General features: G+C 40.6%; 2 protein-coding genes across 8 annotated transcripts in view; one reads left to right on the plus strand and one right to left on the minus strand.

The window, feature by feature from the left end:
- The window catches only part of CHLSN (cholesin), a 147,263-nt gene that overhangs the window by 43,091 nt on the left and 76,186 nt on the right, over positions 1–27,986 (plus strand). For 3 of the 5 annotated variants that reach the window (XM_072120437.1, XM_072120440.1, XM_072120439.1), the window contains exon 3: positions 19,703–19,735. The exons of the other annotated variants lie outside the window; for them this stretch is intronic. In XM_072120437.1, coding sequence (XP_071976538.1) covers positions 19,703–19,735 — 33 coding nt within the window. The remainder of the gene's footprint in view (positions 1–19,702; positions 19,736–27,986) is intronic. 5 annotated transcript variants of the gene reach the window in all.
- LOC140075012 (uncharacterized) lies at positions 14,913–27,732 on the minus strand. 3 transcript variants are annotated; one of them, XM_072120435.1, is made up of 2 exons: positions 27,591–27,732; positions 14,913–17,099 (listed from the first exon to the last, which is right to left on the minus strand). In XM_072120435.1, exon 2 carries the CDS (start codon positions 17,059–17,061, stop codon positions 16,099–16,101), a length of 963 nt encoding a protein of 320 aa, XP_071976536.1. In that variant the 5' UTR covers positions 17,062–17,099; positions 27,591–27,732; the 3' UTR covers positions 14,913–16,098. The 3 variants fall into 3 exon arrangements, with proteins under 3 accessions (XP_071976536.1, XP_071976537.1, XP_071976535.1); XM_072120436.1 differs by lacking the exon at positions 27,591–27,732 and adding an exon at positions 20,515–20,608; XM_072120434.1 differs by having other exon boundaries at positions 14,915–17,099; positions 27,550–27,732.

Consider the following 27,986-nt stretch of genomic DNA (forward strand, 5'->3'; position numbering starts at 1 on the left):
AGGAGATTAAAGGGAACCTGTCATCAAGAACAGGCACAATAATCCCCCCACTGTGCCTTTGTCGAAAGGTGCAGCACAGTTGTCCGAGCTTAAAGGAATCTACCATTTGTTTTCATTCATTATGAACCAAACATACACTGAGAATGCTGCAGAAACATATCTTGTTTAATCCCTTAACTGAGAAGTTTTGCTGACAAAACAATTATAAAACTATGATCATCAGGCTCTGTCGCTCCTGTGGCTGCTCCGGCGCTTCTCCTCTTACCCTAATTATGCACTGCTCCAGCCTTGTCCTGCCCAACCTAAGCTGAGAATAATGGGGTCACTCAGGCTTCACAGGCTGTTATACTGTACAGCGGCACCCCACACACTCTTTGCACTTCCTCCTCTGCCTGCTGTAATCTCACACAGTGGGGTGGGTTAAGTGCTCCTGCACAGTGTAACAGCCTGTGAAGCCAGAGCATGGAGGGGCTCTGGTAATGCCCCCATGGCTTTTCTGTCTCTATGGCATAATTTTAAAAGTTGATCTTGGAAGAAAGGAGGTCATGGATAACAAATATAAGAAGATTACCACAGTCCTGGTGTCTGGATCTATGAGTAAGTGTCCCTGGTTTATCATGATGGATTCTGGTGGTGGATTTCCTTTAAGCAAAAAATAAACCTGTACATTTTGGGTATTGCCGTAATTCTACTGACTTGCTAAATAAATTAAAGATTTGCCCCACCGTCTGTGGTGCAACTTTTTTTCACAGCCTTCTGTATTTCATTAAGAATCAAAGTGAATCCATAATGGGGTCTGTGAAAAAAAAAAACAAGCTATCCTGCAATAAACAAGCCCTCCATCATCTACACCAATGGAATATTAAAAAATATTACATAAGAAATCTGTATGTCTTTTAATATCACATCTTTTTATCACTGTATTGTTTTTTTATTGTAAATCATCCCTTTTAAATCTGTAATTTTATTATTATTCCTACTGAAATGTTTTAAAAATGTTGATGACGTAATCTGATGTATTTTCCCGGGCTAATCCCAGTGCACCTATCAAAGTCTTGGGATTTGTACATATAAACGGTCTTTGAACTCTGTATCTTTATACCTGACGAAGGCTCATATACTGAGCCGAAACGCGTTGTAACCATTCTTTTAAGCTCATTTATTACCTTCTATGAAATAAAACCTTACGTTTTTGGAGCTTAAACCACTGGTTCCTAGAGGTTTTGATTTGGAGCGCTGGTTCTTCTCCTGTTACGTATTGGGTATCCACATAAGAAATCTAAAAGAATGGTTAGGCCTCTGAATCTTATCACTGGGTCTCAGATTTTTGCCTGGATAGTATCAGATTCAGATTGGGTGTCCAGGTGGCAGATTGGCCATCAATATCTTAAAGTGTAACTCCGAAGTTTTAAAGATATGTAATCATATGTGATTGCCTCTTTAAAAACAAACAGAACAATAGCATGGTTTTCTCTTTACCAAGTTATAACATTTTTTTTGTTCTGAACGTGTTTGATAAAAATTTCTCACCAGAGGTGATCCACATGACCTCCTGCTCCTTCATCTGTGAGCAGGGAGCAGCAGCCCCTCCCTAGTTGTGAGTCCATAGATTTTATCTACAGGATGGATTCACAAGGCTTGACAGCACAGGCAGGGGAAGGAGCTACTTCAGGACTGGGCTAAACTGAGAAGGATAGCAAAGAAACTGCAGGGGAAGCAGCTACTTCAGGACTTGGCTAAACTGAAGAGGATAGCAAAGAAACTGCTGGATATGGGTAATAAAGATAATAATAGGCAAAGTTGTTCTGCATCCTGAGATCTATTGACATGTGGTAGTAAAACTGTGCTTTAAAAGTATCCTGCAACTGCGATACCCTACAATCTTTGGATGTCACTATGCAGAAGTAATGGCGCTGTAACCTGCTCGGGATTCCATTATTCTAACTTCTCGTCACAAAATCTGAGCCTTCACTCTAGAAATATCCAAATTTATCGATTTATTGTTTCTTGAATTGTTTACTCAATACTCGTACACCGAGAACACATTATAATGCAGCAGTGTCGTCCTACCGTAAAACCCCGCTCAGCAGAATAATGAGCGCCCCCCGGAGGACCGGAACTGTCAACTGTGATGCCTCTGCCAGACAATGCTCTCAAGCAGGACGGGCGCACAGCAGATTCTGGAATATAATTGCACCTCAGTGGGGAATGGCTAATTGCGGCTGATTGAGTCTTTGATGCATATATTAAGATTTTGTTATTTCTGGATCAAAACCCCCTTAGGTTTCTAGGTATTGTCATTTGTAGTAAAATATTAAGCAGAGGTCAGCATACATTACACTGGGCATTGTACTACATCAGAGGCTCTTACCTCCTGGTTTTCAAATTAGTAATGCTGCCACTTGGGGGACGTGGAAGAGATCCACTGGGGGTAAGCCCTATGATAGGCGCTGGGGGGCTCATTTTAAAGACTGATGCAGGTCTATTCTGTCACAGACATATATCATGCATTAATTTCTGATTCTGATCACTGATTTACCCGTCCTTTGCATTAGTTCATGATTCACTTTATTATCTAGTTTACTTTAGCAGCAGCTGCCTGACGCTGGTTACTATAGTTCACATCACTGCTGTCTATAATTACTTTTACATGTCATTTTTACTCAATGTTGTCCCTTTCGGTGAGTAATAGTGACATGTATTTTTTGTTCCCATGTATATAATCTTACATTTATCTTAAAACTCATTGCCACTTCTCTGCTCAAGAATTGAGCTTATCTACATCTATTGGTAACATTATACTGTTATCTTTTGTATTAACCACTTCACACAGTGTAGAATCGTCTTCGTAAATTGATATTTTACTGTGAAAAACTTCTTTGAGATGAGTTCTATTATTATAGTAAGAGAGCAGTCATCAATACTGTAGTAACATTGACAATATTGCCCTTTATCACACTAGTATGATTGGCCACTACAATTTTGCCCTTTGTGATACCCCACTAGTCACATTGACCATTACAATATTGCCCCTGTGATACCCCACTAGTATTCTTAACCACTACAATATTGCCCCCTGTGATACCCCACTAGTATCGGTGTCCATTAGAATATTGCATCCTGATATCCCACTAGTAACATTGACCACTACAATATTGCCCCAGGTGATACCCCACTAGTATCAGTGACCACTACAATATTGCCCCAGGTGATACCCCACTAGTATCAGTGACCACTACAATATTGCCCCAGGTGATACCCCACTAGTATCAGTGATCACTACAATATTTCCCCATGTGATACCCCACTAGTATCAGTGACCACTACAATATTGCCCCAGGTGATACCCCACTAGTATCAGTGACCTATACAACATTTCCCCATGTGATACCCCACTAGTATCAGTGACCACTACAATATTGCCCCAGGTGATACCCCACTAGTATCAGTGACCTCTACAATATTCCCCATGTGATACCCCACTAGTATCAGTGACCACTGTATTATTACCCCCTGTGTTACCCCACTAGTAACATTTACCACTACAATATTGTCCCCCTGTGACAGCACTTTAGTATCAGTAACTCCCACCCTCTGAGCCATTTTCTCACCATGTTGCACACCTGCTAATATCAAGCTTTCTCGTTCCATATCCTGGACTTTTATGTGGCTGGTATAAATATTTTTTTTTTTTTTTGACAAATCAAGATATACAATATCCGAAGACTCCTTCCAGTCTAGTACATGTGTCCTCATGAAGACTGACGAGATTAGTCTGACAGGACCGATCCCTTATCAACTAATGCTGATACATAGTTATACATTTATTTTCATTGAGACACTTAAGGATTTTCAAATATCCTTCAAACTAATTGCCAAAAGTAGAGGTTAAAGAAGGATTTCAAGACACAGAACATGGCCGCCTGCTGCGTAGCGCATGTAGGAGCAGGGTGCCTCTGTGGGAAGCATGTCCACGGCTAAGAGTGCCTACAGTAGGTATGTAAGCATCAGAATTATAGTATGGAGGAGTGGAAGAAGGAGGCCTGCTTTGATGTTTCATGAGGCTTCCTGAAAGTCATGCTTGATTAAAAGGGGGTTGTCTTGCTAGTGATGGGAATTTCGTCTCATCTTAATGAGCTGGCTCCTGAACGGCTCCCTATTAAATATATAATAGGGAGCCGCAGACCGGTTAGTCACTCCACACCACTGCACCCGATTGTATCAGGTTAAAGGTGGCATGGTGAGCCGTTAGGGCAGTGGTGGCGAACCTATGGCACTGGTGCCAGAGGCGGCACTCGGAGCCCTCTCTGTGGGCACTCGGGCCATCACCCCAGCATGAACTTCACCAGACAGGACTCAAAGAATCTTCCTACAGAATCTTCCTACAATGATAGGGGAATTTGCCCTCCTCCTTTCAACTGCGTTGGTGTCTTTAGGAGGCTGAACGATTGAAAGTTGTCAAAGAACCAGGAGAAATAAATTACTGCTTAAATTGCTGTGCTGGCACTTTGCAATAAATAAGTGGCTTTTGGTTGAAGTTTGGGCACTCGGGCTCTAAAAGGTTCGCCATCACTGCGTTAGGGGCAGGATTAAGATAACAAGCGGCTCTTTGTGCCGGCTCGTTCGCGAAAACAACACATCACTATGTCTTACAAGGTAACAGAGAAATTATTTTTCTTTTCCCATCCTGGAAAACATATTTGCTTATCTCCTAGTGAAGAGGAGGTACCAGGATGTTCCATAGGATGAATACAAGCCAACGCAGACAGTGGGATGGAACGGGCATTGTGATCAAACATTTATCATCCATCCTTTAGATAAGTCCACTGTCTACTATATTCTCCCTGCTTTTATGATATTGGTAACTTATCCTAACAATAGGTTGTCAGTATCCACTTCTTGGAATTCTCGGGGTTGTTAAAACTATCTGTTCATTTACATTCTGAGAGGTAAGCCGAGCTGAAGGGGCTGTGGCTGACTGCCATTTGTTGACTGTTGGCGAAGGCAACCATTAAAATTGTAAGTTGAGTTCTATTAGAATTTACACTTATAATACAGGACAAAAAGATCAAGATATGTAATGACATGTATTTGCAATGTGACTGAATGATCTAAAAAGGAAATATGCAAATGTTTTTCCCACAGTGGGTTTAGTAAAACTTTGCATTAGTTCTGCCTTAAAATACCACTCCTTTTACATTAAGTATGACTTAATAAAATAGCATGTTGTGTGATAATAATCAAACTCTTATTTTAATTCCAAAAGTTACAGTCTCCCAGTTGTGGACAGTACTGTTTTTGATGTTTTTGCATCTCATCAGCCCAGTGCTGGTAACTCGTTTGGCTAGGTGAGAGAACCGTCAAAGTCAGACAAGGAAGAAACGAAACTCCTTTTGGAGATTTTGTCTTTTCAGGCCACCTTTACACTTCTGCAAGGATTTATAGGCTAATGCTGTCCATAGTTGAGGGTCTGTTCCTTTTTGAAAAAGTCATAGCCGACCTTTGGCTGTCATTCCAAAACAAGTTTATGGTTCAAGCTTTATTAGAACATATATAATAACAAAAAAAAACTATAACAAATATATCTCCAAAACAGGTTTATTAGGCTTCTTATAGATCGAGCAGTGATGTATAGCGAGCTGCCTTTCAACGTTGCACTGAGGCATATTTGCCCTCCATACGCCTGCAAAGGCAAAATCGCCATTATCATCCGTTTTTCCCTGAACTTTTTAAGAAAATGTTTACATATACTTGGGATTCGTGGTCTAATTCTAAAACCGTTGAATAGTTGTGTTTTTCTCTGAGCAGGGGACTTACCTTTTAGGTATGTTCCTCATATGCTATCTATGCCTCCGAGTATCCTGCCTATTACACCACCTGCAACACAAACATTCAGAAACCCATTTCCATAAAAATTATTGATCACCTTTAGCCGTAAGATACTTTACGCACATTAAAAGGTAATTTTGCTGATAGTTCCCAGGGTGGTATAAACATCTGCGTATTACAAGAACCTTTCATCGAAACCACATATAAGAGCCAGTGATTTCCACGGCTAAGTATCTGAAATTCTTTTTTCGCGCACCAGATGTTCCCTGAAGATGAAGCCTATATTTTTAACATACAGTAAAACATATGTGTTGTATTATGGTGATTTTCATGAACTCTTAATGAAAAATTTATGTTTGTTTTTTTATGTAATGGACATAAAAGGGGTTTGTATGCAGGATAAAATTTTGTAAAATAATATACTTTAGCGCAGTGTATTATTGCAGAGGGGACTAATACTTTTTTCCTTAACTGTTCTTCCCCTTTTCTACAAAATGTTATCCCATCGAACAACCCCCGCTATATGGAGTCTGCTGGCAGTTTTGACCATACAACGCTGCGGACAGTTTTAGATATGTGTCCTGGACTCCTATGTGACTCTTAAGTGTTGTTAGTAGCAGCAGGACTGTAAAAAATGCATTTATATTCCAGGATTATAGCTGTGTAAGACCCTACAGCCTGGTAACTGGCTTCTTGTTAGATGTTACAGCAGAGAGGAGGGTCTGGTGAGCAGATTGAATGCAGAGATCAAAGAACACAGCAGTGCGAGGACACTTCCCCAGTGCTCCAAGTTAGATAGAATCTTGGAGTATAAATACATTTTTAACAGTTCTGCTGCTACTAACACCGCACACAAAGGTATGGCTACACAGATCTCCAGAGAGAATACCTAATACTTTCTGTAGCTTTGTGTGGCCAGGACGGCAGGTTGTCTCCCTTAACTTTTTCTAGAGGGTGTCCAGGCTTCAGTAAATTCACTTTTGAAAAAAAAATTTTGAAAATGGAAGATGCCTACATACTTGTGACAACTTCTTTTATGGGACAATCCCAGATGTTGCAGAGATTTGGCAGATATGCTTAATAGAGTCACAGTTGGGACTGAGATTGCCATGTATAGGTTTTGTTTGCTGTGATTTATCATACTTTTATTTTTGTCAATTGTACCATTTCTGAGAAATTCCCATTTTGATCCGTATGCTAATGAGGCAATTGGTGCACCAAGGTCTTGTCCTCAGCAACCAAAGCACTGCTATTCCCACCTAAATCATTCCCCTCTTCTTCTAATGTTTCCCAATGCTTCTTACAAGACAAGTCTAGGTTTTCTAACAGATAAGGAAGTGATACAGGCAGGTGCTTAGGACACACTCGGGCGCACCTACTACCTCATTAGCATAGATATTAAAATGGAGATTTTTCTTAAATGGTTAAATGGACAGAAATGGACAGGTATGTTAGAAATCACAGTTCATTTCTCTGTAGCGTGTTGCCAGCAGATTATAACATTTGGGAAGCTGGTAGACTCCCTTTAAGTACCCCTAAACCTGGTACATGTGGTCCCCTACTTAAGTACATCCGACTTACAGACAACCCCTAGTTACAAACGGACCTCTGGAAGTTGGTAATTTACTGTACTTTAGCCTTAGGCTACAATAATCAGCTATGACTGTTATTAAAGGTGTCTGTAATGAAGCTTTATTATTAATCCTGGTTCTTATGACAACCCAACATTTTAAAAATACAATTGTCACAGAGACCAAAAAAATTTTGGCTGGAGTTACAATTATAAAATATACAGTTCCGACTTACATACAAATTCAACTTAAGAACAAACCTACAGAACCTGTCTTGTACATAACCCGTGGACTGCATGTATACTGATTGTTTAATGACCGACTAAACATATCTGTATAAAAAAGGGTGAGGGTAAGATGTTTATTATAATAAATGTAATAGCATCTGCCAAAAAATAATTGAGGAGTTGGCCGTGATTGTGTTTTTTAACATTCTAGATGTGATTTTTATCTGACTTGTCATCCAATTATTATATTTTTTGTATTTTATTTTGGGGGTTATTATTTTTTAATAACAATTGCCATGTGACATTGGGTACACCAGACATTACCCAGCGGATGATTAGAAAAGTCTCAGTCGATCTCCACAATAGGCCTTGACTGACATTGCGGATTGTTAGCTGTCAGATTTATTATATTTACCGTGACGCTGATTATCGCCCGGCGTCAACAATATCTTGGGACAATGTAGGTATTAATCGAATCTTACACAAAATCATAGTTTATCAAATTTACCTCAGAAACATAAACTTCATCTAGAGTTGACAAGAATATAATAGGTTTGTATTGTCCGGTGTTTTTCTCACTGCGGCGAATCTCTGAGGAAATGAAATATTAATGGCTGACCTTCAGATATCTCTAGCTCTGCGAAACACATTTGGAAATCACAGAAAATTATATTTTTGAGTGATGACGAGAGATCATCCTCAGATATTTTTTTGTATAAGGCCTCATTTAAACTGACCCCGAATGATCGAATGTGAATGCGTTATCAGAAGAATGGATAAAGAACATTTTTCTATAGAATTCTGTGGACTTCCTAAATAATACTGCCATCATTGTGCAAATAACGCTTTCACACAGGACCACAAAAATACCTCTATGTATGTTCAAAATAATACTGCCATCAGTGTGGAAATAATACCTCTATATATGTTTGTAAAGCGCTACGGAATTTGATGGTTCTATGTAAGTAAAGATTATTATTATATGTTCAATATAATAGTGCCTTCAGTGTGCAAATAATACTTCCATACAGTACCACTAGAACTCAAATATGCATATTCTAAAAAATACTGTCATCCATGTACAAATAATTCTACCATATAGCGCCACTAGAACTCAAATATACATGTTCAAAATAATACTGCCATCTGTGAGCAAATAATACTTTCATATAGCGCCACTAGAACTCAAATATACATGTTCAAAATAATACTGCCATCAGTTTTCAACGAATACTTCCCTACATGGCCACAATAATACCCCTACATATTTTCAAATTAATACTACCTTTAGAGTGCAAATAATACTGCCATACAGACCCACAATAAAACCTCTCAATAAGTTTGAAATACTACTTAATACTTCCAAACAGCGGCATAAATATACATGTTCAAAATAATACTGCTATTATTGTGCAACTAAAAATTATATTTTTGAGTGATGATGAGAGATCATCCTGAGATACTTATTGTATAAGGCCTCATGTAAACTGACCCCAAATGATCGAATATGAATGAATGGATAAAGAACATTTTTTCTATAGAATTCTGCAGAATTCCTAAATATTACTGTCATCATTGTACAAATAATTCTTTCACACAGGACCACAATAAAACTTCTATATATTTATTCAAATTAATACTACCGTCAGTATGTAAATCATATTTTATAGGACCATGATAATAATTCTATACAGATAGTTCCCAGGTTAGATACAAGATAGGGTCTGTAGGTTTGTTCTTGAGTTGAGTTTGTATGTAAGTCGGAACTGTATATTTTTAATTCTAACTCCAGACAAAATATTTTTGGTCTCTTTGACAATTGGATTTTAAAATGTTTTTATTGCTTAGTTGCACCTTTGATAATGGTTACAGCTGATCGTTGTAGCTTAGGGCTAAAGTAGAGTAAATTACCAACATCCAGAGGTCCGTTTGTAACTAGGGGTCATCTGTTAGTCGGGTGTTGTTAAATCGGGTACCGCCTGTATGTGTTAAAAAATACTGCCTTCAGTGTGCAAATAATACTTCTGCAGCACTAGAAAAATAGCAATACAAGGCAGTTTTGTTCTCAAGTCGAATTTGTATGTAAGTCAGAACTGTATATATTATAATTGTAACCCTAGGCAAATTTTTTTGGTCTCTTTGACAATTGGATTTTAAAAGTGTTCGATTGTCATCAGAACCAGGATTAACAATAAAGCTTAAATGCAAACACCTTTGCGGGCCGTTTGTAACTAGCGGTCGTCTGTAAGTCGGGTGTTCATAAGTAGGGGATCCTATGGTATACATGTTCGGAATATTGCAGCCTTCAGTGTACAGTTATGCCTTCTATATACCGCCAAAATAAAATATTGCTATATATGTTCAATACAATACAGGCGGTCCCCTACTTAAGGACACCTGTCTTACAGACGACCCCTAGTTACAGACGGACCCCTCTGCCCTCTGTTACCTCTGCTGAAGCTCTCTGGATGTTACCAAAGTCCCAGACTGCAATGATCAGCTGTAAGGTGTCTGTAATGAAGCTTTATTGATAATCCTTGGTCCCATTACAGAAAAAAATTTTGAAACTCCAATTGTCACCGGGGCCAAAATAAATTTTTTTTTCAATTATAAAATAATAATAATTATTAAATTATTATATAACAAACCTCCGGACCCTATCTTGTATGTAACCCAGGGACTGCCTGTACTGTCTTCAGTGTGCAAATAATACATCCATATAGCACCACAATTATACCTGTATATATGTTCAAATTAATACTACCTTCAGAGTGCAAATAATATGTCCATACACCACCACAAAAATACCACTATACATTTTTAAAATAATACTGCCATCTAATGCCCAAATAGACAACCATAAAAAATAAGCACAAACAAGCTGATTCTGGCTGCCTCAGGTAGAGGCGGACAAACAGCTCCACTCTCTCTGTAGTGGACAAGCTGTGCTACTGCAGCTTACTTGAATGGTAGCTTAGCTGCAGTTATCCAGTTTGGCCACTAAACAGAGAACCGGAGCTGTTTATGTGTTTTTTGTGGGATGACCTATATTTTGGATAGAGTGCACCCCTTCTTGGTAGAAAACCAGATGTTGATAGTAATAAGAATCCTCCGGAGAGTAATTAGCTCAGCAGTAATTGACATCCCAATCAGCGGTCACGTGTTTAGAAGTCTTCTTCTCCGCCTCGTAGCATCACTAGTGGTCTGGCGTCTATTACCAGGGCATGGAAACGCTGCAGATCATGGCGCACAGATGGAGGGAGAGCGGGCACCATCTGGAGGACGATCTTACATGGAGTCTTCAGTAATTAGATAGATTGGGAGTAAATGGGAAAGTTAATGAGAGGAGGATATTTCACTTGTCTGCATCTTCCTCCTCTGTGTACGATATTATCATCCCAAAGACAGATCACTATAGGAGACATTGTCACTACCATCAGCAGGCATCCTTCATTTAAAAGACCACGACTGGAAATAGGAAGTTATCCTATCATATCCAATCGCCATCAATCTACTGGCTTGAGATCTTATCTGATTGTAAGATAGATGGGTTACTGTTCCAAGACTTCATATTATCGGAAAATGAGCCTCATTCAGCATCATCAGGCGCATGGAGATACTGTATAATGATGCCATTAGATTGTCTGGGAAAGCTGGATTCACTTTTCCGGTACAGATGTAGCTGAAATTAGGATATTATAATGTGAACCTATTACTACGCCCACACACAGTGGTTGATAGAGAGAGTCCTGCTTACTCTGCCCACACACAGTGATTGACAGCGAGATTCTTGATTACTCCACCCACACACAGTGATTCACAGTGAGAGTCCTGATTATTCTGCCCAAACAGTGATTGACAGTGCGAGACCTGATTACCCCGCCCACACACAGTGATGGATAGTGAGAGTCCTGATTACTCCACCCACACAACAGTGATTGACGGTGAGAGTCCTGATTACTCCACCCACACACAGTGATTGACAGCAAGAGTCCTAATTACCCCGCCCACAGACGGTAATTGATAGCGAGAGTCCTGATTTCTCTGCCCCAAACACAGTGACTGACAGTGAGAGTCCTGATTACCCCTCCCACACACAGTGATAGATAGTGAGAGTCCTGATTACCCCTCCCACACACAGTGACTGACAGTGAGAGTCCTGATTACCCTGCCTACACACAGTGACTGACAGTGAGAGTCCTGATTACCCCTCCCACACACAGTGATAGATAGTGAGAGTCCTGATTACCCCTCCCACACACAGTGATAGATAGTGAGAGTCCTGATTACCCCTCCCACACACAGTGACTGACAGTGAGAGTCCTGATTACCCCACCCACACACAGTGACTGACAGTGAGCGTCCTGATTACCCCTCCCACACACAGTGATAGATAGTGAGAGTCCTGATTACTCTTCCCACACACAGTGATTGTTAATGATTGTGACCGCGTGCAAATCTCTCCCTTTACAACATGTGAATACACCCTTCTTTTCTTCTCAAAAGAAATTATTTTTGTTGCCTGTAGCAATTACTCAGAGCAAAGGTTTAATTTTTAAAAGCAGAGCATAAAAAGAAAGCTGCGCTGTAATTGGTTATTATGGGCCACAAAGAAATTGAACTAAAAAAAAATTTGCAGACATTTGGAAAAGATGTCCATAGAGAATTGTTCTTGTGTCCTGTTATGTAATCCCTACTTCCGTATACACAGCTCTCTGCCTCATCCCGGCCACCCCTTCCTCTTCTATGTCCTCGGCCCTTTGGCTTCTCCTCTTCTGACATTTGATTACATGTTCCTGTGTCGCACTTTGTTTGTATCCTGCTTCCTCTGTTTTGAGCAGATTGGCGCCCATTAGCGCTGCCAGCACTTATCTGTAGATTACGTAATGAGCGGGCGAGCCTGGTACTAAACAATAATTTACAGTATTCAGCCAAAGTGCTTCTAAAATGAGTCTTAATGATATTGGAATCAGTCTGTCTATTGTTCAATGGTTAACGCTGCACGAATAGAATTCCAGAAATACAGTAAAAACTGAAACACTGCCTGCAATGTAGAAGCTGTGACTGTATTGTATACAGTAATATGTATGTCAGGGTCTGTGGAAAGCTGAATGATGAGTGATTGTCATTTTGCTTTTCCCAGGTGAGGTTCTAATATGTGTAATGGTAGCGCCTATCATACGTTCTGTCTCATATGTCCATCAGGTTCCTGTCTGGGTTTTATTTGCTTCTTCATGGTCCAGATGTGAACAAAGCCTAACTGAGTAGTAGGCCACGATTACTCTGATGCTGGTGTCTCCACGCTGAGGCAATGCTGATATCAGGGGGTTTGTTTTAACACACCAGGTGTCATCAGCGACCTCCTTTCCTGACATTCCTACTAATGAACCCGCTCTTAATATATGCCATTGTGGGGGGGGGGGGGCTTATTGCTATTTCTAGTCCAGTGCTCTATTTCTCGGCCTATATAACTTGAAAAACACATTATATGGAGGGCTATCAATTTATTCATATATGATTCGTGTGCAGCTGTGAAATTCGTGAAATTGACGGCCTGATGTTTACATGGGCTATCAGTATTGTAGTCGTGGAAAATATGGGATATCCCACAAAAGTAACTTGGCCTCTTTCGACAGTGGGGATGAAGTATCACTGGCAGGGTCAGATTATAGGGAGGGCTCCCTGGGGCCCCCACCACTTTACTCATAAGGGGGCACCTAGCAGCAGTGTCCGATGGTCAGCTCACAGCATGGGGCTGGCGAGGCGATTCGGTGGTCAATACTACAGTCACTGTGCCAGCTAGGCTAATATATAAGGAGGAGAAAATTTAGAATATTAATGAAGATTTAGAATAGTGATGTGTACCACTGTCTGGGCTACAATCAGTGGAGGTCTCCATCAGGTTTTGCGCCCAGGGGCTTCCACCAACCTTAATCTGGGCGTGATTATTGGTGGTCATGCAGCGCCCAATGAACAGGGGAAAGGGAGACTCCCTGTGAATGAAGTGCTGATGTGGATGTGATACTGGTGCACTTATCCATTCTATGGGACTACCTGGAATCCAGGATGGTTATGTCACACATCCCTGTAGAAGTCATTTGAGAGTCTGTCGTGTAAGCCTAGCCGTATCCTCTTCACCTCCTAGTAGGGGGGTCACCCCGGGTTTTCTCAACATTTCAAGAATAAATCTGTGTGATCCATGTAATGTACTGAATTCTTGTTAATTCCTCTTTTTGGTGTCACAGCATGGCTTCTACTTTGAATCAGTATGTGATTTGTTCTTACGACGTAGTTCGACATCATTTTCTGTCCGAAAATGCTGACTCATAGTACATCATGTTTTCTGTTAAAATCTAAGTGAATTCTACACTTCCAATCTTCCGTATTCACACAATGGGGGTGCTGTATCATTGTTTTGTTTGTCTATGTTTAGCGTGGTTTTGGCGCAGTTGTGGTACGCATGCGGTTTTGCGACTTTCCATTGCACCAAATGAACATAGGACAGTGCAAAGACACTTTGACATAGACGCTGCTTTCACCAAATTCATTATTTGCATAGACCAGTTTTCACAATTGGACCGAATTGATGATATGAGACTTTCTGTTTTGGTACCAGTCCCCACCCTGGTCCATGTTCTGTGACTTTTGATGTTTATTTGTGACTTTTAATGGTACTGTAGCAAATAACCTTTGTGGCATAAGACACTGCCACCGGATTAATCAAGGGCCAAAGCCACTGAATCTGATGGCAGTGCAGCACAGAAGACATAGAGCGGTTGTAAGGAGCCGCCTAATGATAATTTACCTCCAATGAGTTCTTCATTTAGTAAAGCTATCTAATGGCTTTCTTTTCTTCAGAAAACCCTAATTTTAGGAGGGTGCTCCACATCTCATTATACGTTTTCTCGACTTCTTTCGACTATAAGACTCTTTGATAGGAATCTTTACAGTTAGTCTTGGATGAAGCCTTGGATGAATCGTTAGACCAGCTCATCCTATGCACCATCTGTGTATCAGGAGAATTAATAATGTGATATTCATTTTTATATTTTCTTAAAATTTTTAATGAAAAAACAAACAAATCAATTTTGTTCTTATGTAAATTAGCTTCCCACTGCACCAGAGGTGTGTCTGCTGGTGCACCTGTTTTCTTCTTTCTATTGCTGCCCACCAAAAAACAGCAAAAAAACAAGAGTTTTTGAAAGAAGAACAGAGGTGCACCAGCAGAGACAACACTGTTACTGGTACACCAACAATCTAATTTGCATAAATATAACATCTGAATTATCGCTAAAAAATATGGCAGCTGTGATTGGGATTTGAAAATCTAGACTGCGGACTGATTGGTGGCAGTGAATGTTCTGACCTGTGAACTGATTGGCTGCAGTGCTAATGACAGTATTTATACCATGCTGTGGACAGACTGGTGATGATAATTATACTAGACTGGTGACTAACTGGTGACAGTAATTATACTAGACTGTGAACTGAATGGTGTCAGAGTTTATCTTAGAATGTGCCATGTGGGAGCTCACTTGATAAATACTTCTTGCCTTGCTGCAGAATTTCCTTTCTTTCACTAAATTATTGTTCATGATACAACTTTTTGAGTGTAATAAATCATAACAGACCAGAGCATAATTCACAAAATTGTGAACGAGTTTAATGTTTTCTAACAATTTGCATGTCACTTTGGGGAAAATGACAATATATATTGGGTTTCGGATACTTCTTTTTGCCTTTGGCACTTCATCCTCACTTATTCTCAAATAGCAAATACAACATAAATAAAAAAAAATAACAAATGAAATACATACTACATAGATATGATAAGATTGCATAATACTGAACCCACAGGAGAACATGTTTGCTGGTTCGGCAGCAGCATAAGTCCATTTGGTCCATAAATCCTTTGTATCTTCTCATTCTCTTCCTGGGCTTATTTGTGTCCTGCTGGCTCAAAGGAAGACTTCAGTTCCACTTTTGAGACCAGAATAGGATTTCTATCTCCTATAATTACTTTGGGATGCATGTGTAGATCTTAAAAACCTCCAAGGGTAGAATTGAAGGGGAAAAACACCATCTTGCAATGGTTTACTCCAGAAGACCATTTGCCACCTCAAATAGGAAGATGTGATGTTTGCTTACCACTTGTTATCGGGGGTGTAATTGCCTACACTCTGGTTAGGAGCGATGTAGAGATGATCAGAGAACTGGTTGTCCTTTACCTATCAAAACGAGAGTTGAGGTCACCCTTAAATGTACACATATCGGGAGACCCATGTCAACTGCATCACTGGTACTTCCAACCCTGCGGATAGCTGTGTTGGTTTCGGTGGAAATGTCCTCTTCTTCCCTAGCAAAAAATACTGCTTAGCTTAATCTGTAACATCATTGTGAGTTTGTCTTGTAGTGTAAACATTTTACAGTCCGTTCTTCATGTTAGGAAGCCTCATCAGCACCAGGTATGGTTAGATTACACTGTTGGAGGTTTCCTTTTTGCTACACATATTAATTAAGAATCTTACAGATTTCTTGAGACCTTCTCTACATGGTTTGTGCAGGACAAGTGTGAATAACAGTCTGATACAACTTCCACTGAATACTACCAGTTCTGATATATTGAGGACTAGTTCCTCTCTTGGAGACAAGTAGAAGCCATAAACCTTTAAGCCTGTCCTCCTGATGAGCATGATATTATAGAATAGTCGACATATAAACATAACTGCAATATGACATAGAGTAACAGTGTGAGTCTGGAGCTTCCCAGATATTTCCATTTTTCGAGCTTGAATAGCGATAAGAATGGTGAATATTAGAAGAACCAGCGATGGAAAACCAAATCCCGCTGTGAACTTCATGATGTCATATCCTGGTTTAGCGTTCAACGGGTCCAGTTGGCAATATGTTATATTGTGAAGGATATCGTGGGTACCCAGCAGTGATACATTGACTATGGATAAAATTATGGACAAAGTCAAAGTGAGAAGGACGCATCTCAGACGACTTTGAGATGTTGTGGAGTCATCTGTGATGAGTAAGAGGAGGAACATTAAAATCAGAAGATACTGAGTAAAGTAATAGCTCACATTGAAGAAAGATGATAGGACCCCACAACTTAAATTGGAAATTTCCAGATAGCCTGGTCTTGTTTTGGAGGTAAAGGAGTATAAGATGACTGTAATGTCTGTAGTTACCAATGCCAGAAGGTAGAAGTCCAAGTTATCCAGAGCCTGATACTTTATCTTGTTCCTGAATAGTATAGCGATACAAAAGACTCCAGCAAGTAAACCAAGAGGGACTAGTATACCAAGATAGCTGTGCATGAATCTTGAAATGATGTTTTGAGAAGTAATAATCTCTTCAATGTCTATGTTAGGGCCCCCGAGAGTTTGGCTGGGGTAAAAAAGCTCGGTCATGTTTGTAAAGCCCATAGTTGTCCGACTTCACTTTCCTTCTTGTAACTTTATATCTATAAGAAAAAAAAACACATATCCTTTTTAATAATACCATAAAAACAAAGAACACATCTTTAAATACCCTGTAACAAAGTTCTATATTGTTTAAAGTGGTTTTATGGCTCCTATATTACTAATCTGTGTAGTATTGACCTCACTTAAATGAGAGCTGTGTCTGCAGTGTGGCCTCAGAGCCGATACACTACACATAGAGGTGTATTATTCAGGCTCTGACCCTAGTGTGTGATTGCTGACTGTCAGAGCTGCCACATGTTGTACCCCCACCAAATAATTACTAAAGATCTATCCCCATGGGTTGGTATCTAAGCAATAAGGTGCCTAGTTTGTAGTATCCTAGAAAAGTGTTCGACATAATTCGTCTTTGCTACTCAACTCTGAACCATCTCTTATTGGTCTTGACCTCTGCTGGTTACCGTATTGTATTGACTTTGTGCTACGTGCCCTGACCTCCGCTTGGATTACTTTTAGGCCTCATTCAGACAATGCAGAGGCAGAGCAGTGCAGAGGCCGTGAGCTTGCTGCAGAAACTGCATGCACCGTTATGCACCGTGCCAGGTGGCCACGCCGAAGGTTATAGATCGGATGCTATTCGTGCCCATATTTGTCTCTCACCCGCCAATGTTCTACCGGTTGCAAACAACGAACCAGGGTTGTGTGCATGAGGCATTATCTCAGCCGACCTCTGAACATCTTCCTTTCCCCTTGACGTGTCTCCCGACCTTCCTGCTACTGGAAGGAAACCACCCCAAGAGGTAGAAACCTGTTGGTTTCCCGCTGTGAATTTAGGATTTTCTTCTAAATTGTGAATCCCTACTAATCATTTAGTCCTTTAGAAGTTATATCTATTAATTGACACAGTGGGTACGTGCACATTGCGTTACTACACATCCACATGACCTTTTTTAGATAGAAATAGACTTGGCAAAACATTTTGATGAAAAATGTTACAAACTTGACCATACGTACAGATCCTTATGTCACAAAATGACTATGCTTATGAAGAGTTGATGGAAACATCCAAGGCACCCTATTGCTTATTTTAGCATTAAAAATAAAAATGTTCATAAATTGAACAGAAATGAACTGTAAAAAACTCAGTGAATCTCTTGAATCATTGGCGGACTGGGAGAATTCGTCCATCACACACCTCTATCCAGTAGCTTAATAAGGTCTTCATAACCTACTGTGGTTTTGGTTTGTGGTTTAGTTTAGTGTGAAAGGCGAAGTGCTTTGCTTTTCCCTTTGGGATTATAGGGTTAAGATCTATTGTACTATATAATTTACTTCATCCTTTGTCCATCCTCAGAAGCCATTAATAGTTCCATGTCAAACCCTTTAAAGATTGACAAGTAGCTCTACAATCACTTGTCTCGTTTATGTCGGAGAGCAGATATTTGCCATCAAATGCACTTTCAAGTTTCAAACGGCCTCAATACACGAGAGATGAACAGTTAGGGGGGCGACCTCGCATTCGAGAGCAGCTTTTAAAGGCATTAATAGGATTTTTCAGACGACTAGCTTACAGCTCCATTTTCTTAGTGCACAGCTTGTCACCAGTTCGTCATACAATTACAGTATTTGATGATACAATTAAAAAAAATGTTCAGTAATGTTAAGGTTTAAACATTTAGAATTTCTACAGATGAAGAGCGACTTTCAATGTGTATCAAGGTGTTGAGTTAACAGACATTTACTGCAATTTGTCGTAGAATGTTGGGTCTTGGCAATAATTGGCTCGTGAAAATAGTAATCTGAGATATCCATCTATTTATCCATCTATTTATCCATCTATTTATCCATCTATTTATCCATCTATTTATCCATCTATTTATCCATCTATTTATCCATCTATTTATCCATCCATTTATCCATCCATCTATTTATCCATCCATCTATCCATCCATCTATTTATCCATCTATCCATCCATCTATCCATCTATCTATCTATCCATCTATCTACTGTAGCTATTTACCTATCTATCTATCTATCTATCTATCTATCTATCTATCTATCTATCTATCTATCTATCTCTATCTATCTATCTACTGTAGCTATTTACGTATCCATCCATCTATCCATTTATCTATCCATTTATCTATCCATTTATCTATCTATCTATCTATCTATCTATCTATCTATCTATCTATCTATCTATCTATCTATCTATCTATCTATCTATCTATCTATCTATCTATCGTAGCTATTTACGTATCGATCTATCCATCCATTCATCCATCCATTCATCCATCCATTTATCCATCCATTTATCCATCCATTTATCCATCCATTTATCCATCCATTTATCCATCCATTTATCCATCCATTTATCCATCCATTTATCCATCCATTTATCCATCCATTTATCCATCCATTTATCCATCCATTTATCCATCCATTTATCCATCCATTTATCCATCCATTTATCCATCCATCTATCCATCCATTTATCTACTGTAGCTATTTACATATCCATCTATCGAGGTTGCTAAATAATGATCCACCTATTATAGGGTCTAGTGGGACTGGGACACTCGCTAAGCATCATCATTGTCAGGTACTCAAATATTCACTAACTGCTTGTGGTTTCCTTTCCAGGTCTCTGAAGAATCCGATACAGAAAAGACTGGGGTAAGATTCATTGGCATATGCTTTTTCATTACTATACTAAATGTAGCCGTGCACAAAAGTAGAATCTCAACCCAAGCTTCTGTTTTCATGTATGGTGGTGTCTCTACTTTCGACACTGGCAAAGAAGGATTGGCCTTCTTGATCTCTACATGCCCAATCTTTTTGTCCTAAAGAGAGGCAGTAGTTTATTCCACTTCTAATGAGAATACATGTATGATCGATTGGCTGGATTGAAGGAGTTGGACGGTGTTGATATATTTTGTATGGCCAGTCCAAAGCCTTATACTCATAGGTGTATGGACCTCCACAGTCTTCTCTAGGGCTGTGCAAACTGCATTTGTGATACCACTGATGGTCTTTCCAATCATAATCCGGTCTAAATTTATTTTGGTTCTAGTAGTTATCTTTGAAAGAAGGGAGTTGGTACTTTGTAGAGGTTTCTTCTCAAACTCATATATATTAGAAAATTTGAAATATTTTTGGTCTACATTCACCTCTATAATCAAAGTTGCTGCCTTATAACAAGTTATGGATGAAACTTTTTGAATCTAAAAGGAAATAATGTAATAACTCATGTCATAGACCAAATTTCGTAAGACTGATTATAGTAAATTGGCGGCGCAGTTGACCTTTTCAAAGATGTGGCATAGAATAAGAATAAGGTGGGGTTGGTCAATTTTAGGAAAAATCAAATGTGATAATGAAGTTTGTGTACGCTAGTTGGTAGTCCAACTAAATTTACAGTCATACTTTTCTTACTACTAACCACAGCTCATTACCTTTAAGCTGAATGTACATGAAAATTGTGCCGTGCGATTGCAGATCATTGATGGTCTTTCCCTTAGGCCACGTAATTGTATTCCTTGACCCGGTGTCATGTCTGTTTATGACATTAAAAATGGTGAGCACCACCTCTTGGTTGACATTTAGCTATAAGTTTTTCATTATAAGTGAACATTTCATCTGACATTTTAATTCCCTATGAGAAATATTGATGGAAAATTCAATAGGCTGGCATTCCTGTCATCTCTGCCACCATTACACCGGAGTACAAAAATATTTGATTCTCGCAGCTGATTAAATTAAGACGCTTTTAAGTGTAAGGTATTTTGAAATGACCCTTGGCGACCATGGAGCACTAAGCCTGAAGGCCCATAGCAATCTGGTGTGCCAGGATGTACTAAACTTGAAAGACCCAAAGTGATCTGGTATGCCAGGGACCACTAATGCTAAAAGCCCCATGCCGAGTACAATGGACTACTAAGGCTGAAAGTACCATGTCCACCTGGTCTGCCAAGGACCACTAAGGCTTAAAGAGGACCTGTCACCCAAATTTTCGGTACTAGGAGCTGCTTACTAAAGTAGAATGTAATCATCGGAGATGCTGCCTCTACCCCTGACCGCCTGGCTCCATCCATAGGCCGGTGGTGACTGCCGCGTGTCATGCGACAGTCACCATCCCTAACTACGCCCACCCCCACCCCCTCAGGAATACATGATTGCGAGCTGTCCGACAATTATACTGTACCCCGTCGCAGTGTTTGATAGCTTTACCGGAGGTTTCCGGTAACGCTATCGCTTTAACACTGCGGCGTTTGTTCACGCAATAGGAGCTGCTTACTTTAGTAAGCAGCTCCTAGTGCCGAAAATTTGGGTGACAGGTCCTCTTTAAAGGCCCCTGGTGAATTGGTCTACCTTGGACCAAGAAGGCTGAAAGGCCCCTCACTATCTGGTCTAGCATGGACCACGAAGGCTGAAAGGCCAATGGCAATCTGGTCTGCCAGAGATCACCAAGGCTGAAAGACCCATGGGGATCTGGACAGTCATGGACCAAAAAGGCTGAACTGCGCATGGGGATCTGGTCTTCTAGGGACCACTAATGCAGAAAGGTCTATGGCAATTTGCACTGTCAGGGACTAAGGCTGAAAGGCCCATGATAGATCTCTGCCAGGGAGCACTGAGCTTGTCTTATATTACCTATATATTATAGTTTTGGGATTGGTAAGGTATTATTTATGGAAATCTAATACCAGGATGAAGGATTGTAAACCAAGTACACGTACATGCTGGTGTGTGCCCCCTCTGGCAGGATCTGCTCTTATTTTACCTTTACAATTATTGACCTGGTGGAAAATTTCCTATAACCAATTTGGGCCACATAACTCTCTTAGATAATTAATATGCAAGTATTTAGTTTATGATAAAGTCTTCACGTTCCCAGGCATCAAGTCACAAAGCACAACTACTGTACATATTCTTGTTTTCCAAATTTTTTTTATTGCTTAAAATATTCTTGAATTATTGCCCAATCGCATAGCTCAAATATATTCTCCATAAAACTTGAAGAGACCCGGCCAGTGTAAATAGCTTTGAAAACTTTTTTTTAACCATGTGTGATTTACAGATTTCTTTTAAAAATTGGAAAAAATACAAAGAAATAAGTACAGTTTGAGTTCTGGAAAACTTTCTCTCTGATCTAGCTCATTGAGAGAGAGAGAATTTGTAATTTGTGACCTACACTTCTATGCTGGAGGTCCTAAGGACCAGTTATAACCTGCTGGTGTCATGTCCTCATCATTAGTGGGTGGGGAGCCTATAATTTTCTGGTATCAATGTTCCAACAAATGGAACAAAATGCCTGCTTTGAGGAACGTGCCATATGTCCATGATAGATGCCCTTTCATAAAGAGAACTTTTCATCATCTCCTCCAACTCCAATTGCACCAAAAGTATGCAAAGTGATGGACTATGATGTAGGCCACAAAGGTAACATATTGTTCCATGACTTCCTAAAGATTCTTTTAGCCAAAACATTTGCTGCTGTTCATTGCAGAAATTACATAACTACACTGGCAATAACAATTTCCCTACATCCTTAAAGGATTTAAAGGGATTGGACACTCTTTTACTTGAGTTTCTCTTGTGCCTTTGCTATTTTACCAATAATCAAGTGATCAATGTTCATCAAGTGATTCAAAGTTCTTGATACTTAGTTATGTGCTGTCTGCAGACTCTTGTGCTTCTTTGTTTACATGTCTGAGCTCTGATTATTATGACTAGTTGTAGCAGCAGAGATATGCAGCAGGCTCATGCTACTCCCCCTCCTTCCCTCTTCCTGTCTCTGTGAGAGAGACACACAGTGGGTGATGCCATGAGGACGGGCTGAAGCAGTGGGAGAGAGGAAGTTGTGTATATATGCAGAGGGCAGCATGGTGAGAACAGGGAAAGGCTCAAGGTTTTAAAGGAGTCAAAGTTACAGGTACATAATCATGCAGAGTCATGTTCAATGTCCTAATATGGACAGTGATATCACAGGGTCCTCTCGCCTGCAGTGTGACATATGTGCTCGGCGGGGCTGTTGGAAGAGATGCAATACGCTGCATCTGCTACCCATAGTCGTCCATTGCCTCCACTGAGCGCATACGCCGCCGGGGGGGGGGGGGGGGTTAGAGGGGCTTGCTGCGTCTTAACATCCTGCTTTTTTTGGCGGATAGGATGTATAGTGGACAGATGGAGGCAACACTTAAAACGTGGTGTGATCCCAGGCTAATGGATGGATTTATTGAAAAGTGGCCAACCCTTGTAAAAATGAATAAAATAATAATTTTAAATAAAAATATTAAGGGATACATTTCTGAGAGGGAATAGCAAAGTGCTACAGTCAGTCTCTCCTGTGGATTGGTGGGATAATTTGCCTTCATGAAAAGGGGCCTCACATGAACCAAAGGACCAAGGACTCCATTGTTCCTCCATACGCCTTGCATTCAATTTAGGGATTTTAGGATCTCTGAGCTTGTAGTCCTAAATTTCCAATTTACTGTAATAAAGTACACGAATGGACTCCATCCTAGGAAATCTCTTGACAAAATGGAATTTTATTGTATGTACAGTTAAATGTGACTGATAAGTATTACGTCTGTATATCACTAAATGTTATCAACCTCCTAAGATGTCATCACACGGAGAGGAGGAGGCTGTAGCGATAGCTTAGGACGCAAGAGCATCTGTTTACCGACGCATTTCACGTCTCGCTCGAATCGCTCTTCAGCGAGATTTTAGAGACAAAAATATTCCAGGCTTGTACATGGGGCGAAATCGTTTTTTATGGCTCATCATCTTGTCATCAGTCATCGCGAGAGAACATTTGGCCATCTGCTGTGTTTACCAATCAGGGTAATATCCGTGTCTGATGGACAATAATGGACAGAATTGGGGGCGATTGGACTTGAGATAATACATGCAGATAAAACATGTGTTGACCCAAGGCTGAGGTAAAAGTCCTGACGCCACGTGATAGACTTTCAGTGAAGCCGCATTGGTGTTAATTGATGGTAACTGTGGAAACCTCAGGCTTGTTGAGATGTAACTAGGAGGGTGTATGTGGGCTTTACTTGTTGTTTAGGCAATTGTTATGTCATAGGGACCAGATAGAGAAAGAGTAACAGTCTGTGCGGGAAACGGTGGGCAGATATTGTGCCCATGTGAGACCTGACAGGGGCAAACCTAAATGGTTGCAAGAGTAACATTACTAAAGATGACCTGTCTAAAAGAATCATACTAAAGGAAGAATCTCCGTGGACCTCCCCCAGTTATCGCACTGTTAAATTTCTAGCTTTTTCTGAACATACCGAAAAGCTAGGGGTCCAATCGACGGACCTAGCTTCCAGCGGTTTGGCGTATTCATGAGAAATCTGGGGCTCTCCTGGGCACTCCCCTCTCTTCAGCTTCTCTCCCAGACCACCACTCCCACACCCGATTCCGGCACTAACTGCCAGGATTGATGCTGCAGTCACCGCCTCCTCAGACGGCCTGAGACCGCCCCTTGTGAATATACGCCTGACCGGTTGAAGCTAGGTCCGTCGATCATACTGCTACTTACCTCAGTGTTTCACAGCTTTTCTGTAGGTTCCAATAAAGCTAGAAATGTAACAGTGCGATAACTGGGGAAGGGCTTCTTCAGGTCTGTCGTTCTGTGATGTACAGAACCGGACATATGGACAGATAAAGTAATACTGGGAATCTCCAATTCTGTATCTCACAGAACCACAGGCCCGGATACAATCTGAAAGATGAGATTTTCTTCTTTAATGAGATACCATAGCATGGTTTTAAAGAACATCTAGCATCAGTTTGACTATAGATGTCCTGCACGAGATGCTCCATTTTTAAACGGAACAGTTTTTAGTGCATATAAGAAACAGCAAATTTGCTGCTAAAAGACTTTTGAAATCTTTGTAAATGAGGCTGAGCTCATCACTGGATGTATGCAAGCCCCCCCCCCCCCCCCCCCCTAGCTCCCGGGCCAGGTTTTTCCAGGTGTAGGTATCTATTTTATACCTCCCTGTGAAAAGGGAAGGAGATGTCTCTGACCGTAGGCTGTGCACAATTTTTACATGTAGCATTTTGTGAGGAACTGCACACTTTAGGTTTTTTGAAGTAGGATTTATAAATAAATAAGGCTCCCATTCTGCTGGCTAGCTGATTGTTGTTTTATAGTATGATTGAGCGGCCTATTACGGGTCCATGGATGGTCAGAGGTGGGTGCCGTGGACGGTCAGAGGTGGGTGCCGTGGACGGTCAGAGGTGGGTGCCGTGGACGGTCAGGGGTGGGTGCCGTGGACGGTCAGGGGTGGGTGCCGTGGACGGTCAGGGGTGGGTGCCGTGGACGGTCAGGGGTGGGTGCCGTGGACGGTCAGGGGTGGGTGCCGTGGACGGTCAGGGGTGGGTGCCGTGGACGGTCAGGGGTGGGTGCCGTGGACGGTCAGGGGTGGGTGCCGTGGACGGTCAGGGGTGGGTGCCGTGGACGGTCAGGGGTGGGTGCGAGGTGGGTGCCGTGGATGGTCAGAGGTGGGTGCCGTGGATGGTCAGAGGTGGGTGCCGTGGACGGTCAGAGGTGGGTCCGTGCACGGTAATGGACAGACACATGAGTAGTCAGGGTCAAGGCTTTTAATTAAATTTTTACACTCAAGTTTTATACAGAAGGATTAAGAAATTATAGGATAATTCCTTCAATAATAAATTGGGTATAACTTCTTAACTTCTATTTTTTCTTTTCGAATAGAAGATTTTCCCCAGTTAAAGGTAAAGGATAGTAGATTTCAGGCCAGCTTACTAGTGGGCCAAACTCAGATGTGTCATAACATTGCTTGATGGAGGACGGTTTGGAAAATGTGTGTAAGAAGAAACCTCTGCTTGTCTTCTAGATTTTTGTTTATTTTTAAACCTAGTCCTTTTTTTTTTTTGGTTTCTCCAACGATATTTTAAGCGCTTCAGCCAAACAAAGACGGCAGTGTAGTAAGAAGCCGTGGTCGGTGGCTGGAAGGTGGGGAGCAAGGAAGTAACACGAGGCACCAATCAATGTAGACCGGGGTAGACGCAGGTTTAATTTAGCCGCAGTTATTAGTAGCATCTACAACCTCACCATTATATACAGTGGAACCTTGGATTACAAGTTACTTGTACTCCAATCTTTCATTTTACAAACATTGAAAGCAAAGAAAAGCATTATGGGAGCCCTCTGCACCCTCTACTGTACTGTACCTCCCTCTCTCATAAACTTGTATTACACAAATATATTTGGGGTGTGGAACGAATCGTCTGTGTTTTAATGTTTTTCTATGGGAAAACTTGCTTTGATATACAAGGAAATTCTGCTTAGACAAAACCAAAAGCATTCAGGAAAAAAATGCTAAATTAAAAAGTTTAGGACCCCTTTATTAATAAAAATGTGTTGTACTTTTATCTGTTCCACATTTCAGCTCTATTTGTTAGAGGTTGACCATCATTTCAGAGATTGTCCAGAGCATAGATTTAAGGTACTTAGAAATTCACCTGTTAGAAGCAATGTCACTGCCCAGGCCTATGGATGTTAAAGGGGTCATCCGCTTTCAGCAAATAATTGATATTGTTTGTGTAAGGATAATTTATACAATTTTCCAATATACTTTCTGTATCAATTCATCAAGGTTTTCAAGATCTCTGCTTCCTGTCCTTGTATAGGACTTCCAGTGGATAGAAATGAGCCATTAGTATAACACGGCCCTGATTACTCTCTTGGCCCTGATATAGTGAGCTGTGTACCTTTTGCGTCCACCACATGACCATGGACAGATTTCTACCCACAGGAAGCAAACATAGACGTTTTCTAGGGCAGGACAGCAAGCAGAGATCTAGAAAACCGTGAGGAATTGATAAAGAAAGTATATTGGAAAATTGGTCTTCTTGGTTGAACTTGATGGACAAGTGTCTTTTTTCAGCCATATAAACTATGATACAAACAATATTGATTATTTGTAGAAAGTGGACAACCCCTTTTAGGTCTATCGGTCAGTATGTGCAATACCCGTTGCAGCCATCATACAATGTACGGCGCTGTGCTTGGTATCCTAAGGATAGGTTATCAATATTTTACATCCTAAAAAAATCCTCTGAGTGGCAGAGGTTGATGGTGCGTTACATGTTAACTTAGCAAAATGTATCAAAAAAAGTCACAATTAAAATGTTTTTTAAGCAGTTTTTAGAGACTTTTGCAACTCCTATATAAATGTGGTTTTTGCTTTACTGCAAAGTCTGTTCTGTGTGATGACCCGGGGTCCCTTCAGTAGTCACTCGGGCGTCTGTTCTCCATTATGCTGACGTGGTCCAGATTTGCTGTTAGTTTCCTAAAATTCCCCAAGTTCCTATGCCGAGTCCAGGATAAACATTCATCCCCCTTCCCCTGTGCATCATACACACTGTTCAGCTACTCAGCGCTGTACCCAGCAGCATCACCACATACACAATGGTGACAGACTCCCCTGTCATTACTCACTTACCTTCTACGGAGTCACTTGTCACCCGAGGGCTGAGCGCATACCTTCTCCTCCCGGCTCCAGATCCCTGCACCACTTCTTCCCAGCTCTAAAGGCGAATCCCAAAGCTCCGGAGCTATGATTTAGCCATCCTGAGGCAGTAACGGAAGTTGTAAGAAATTTGAGAAGTTCAGGTTACTTTTTTAGCTGCCTGTTTTTTTTTTTTTTTTCTTCCTTTCCGCACCATGTGACTCAGTATGTAAGACGGCAAAAAAGAAAGTGTGTCTTGTTGTTGTCAAGCGGCGGTGACGTGAGGCGGTGAATATGCCGTGTGTGGTGGAGAAATATAAATTACATACTGTACTTTCTGTACTATTATTATTATTGTATCCATCTTTACTCTGAGTTTTTTGGGAATGTGTTTGTTTGGGTGTGATAGAATTTCTATTCCGAGTTTTAAA

The sequence above is a fragment of the Engystomops pustulosus genome, chromosome 8, assembly GCF_040894005.1.
Source record: "Engystomops pustulosus chromosome 8, aEngPut4.maternal, whole genome shotgun sequence".
NCBI lineage: Eukaryota > Metazoa > Chordata > Amphibia > Anura > Leptodactylidae > Engystomops > Engystomops pustulosus.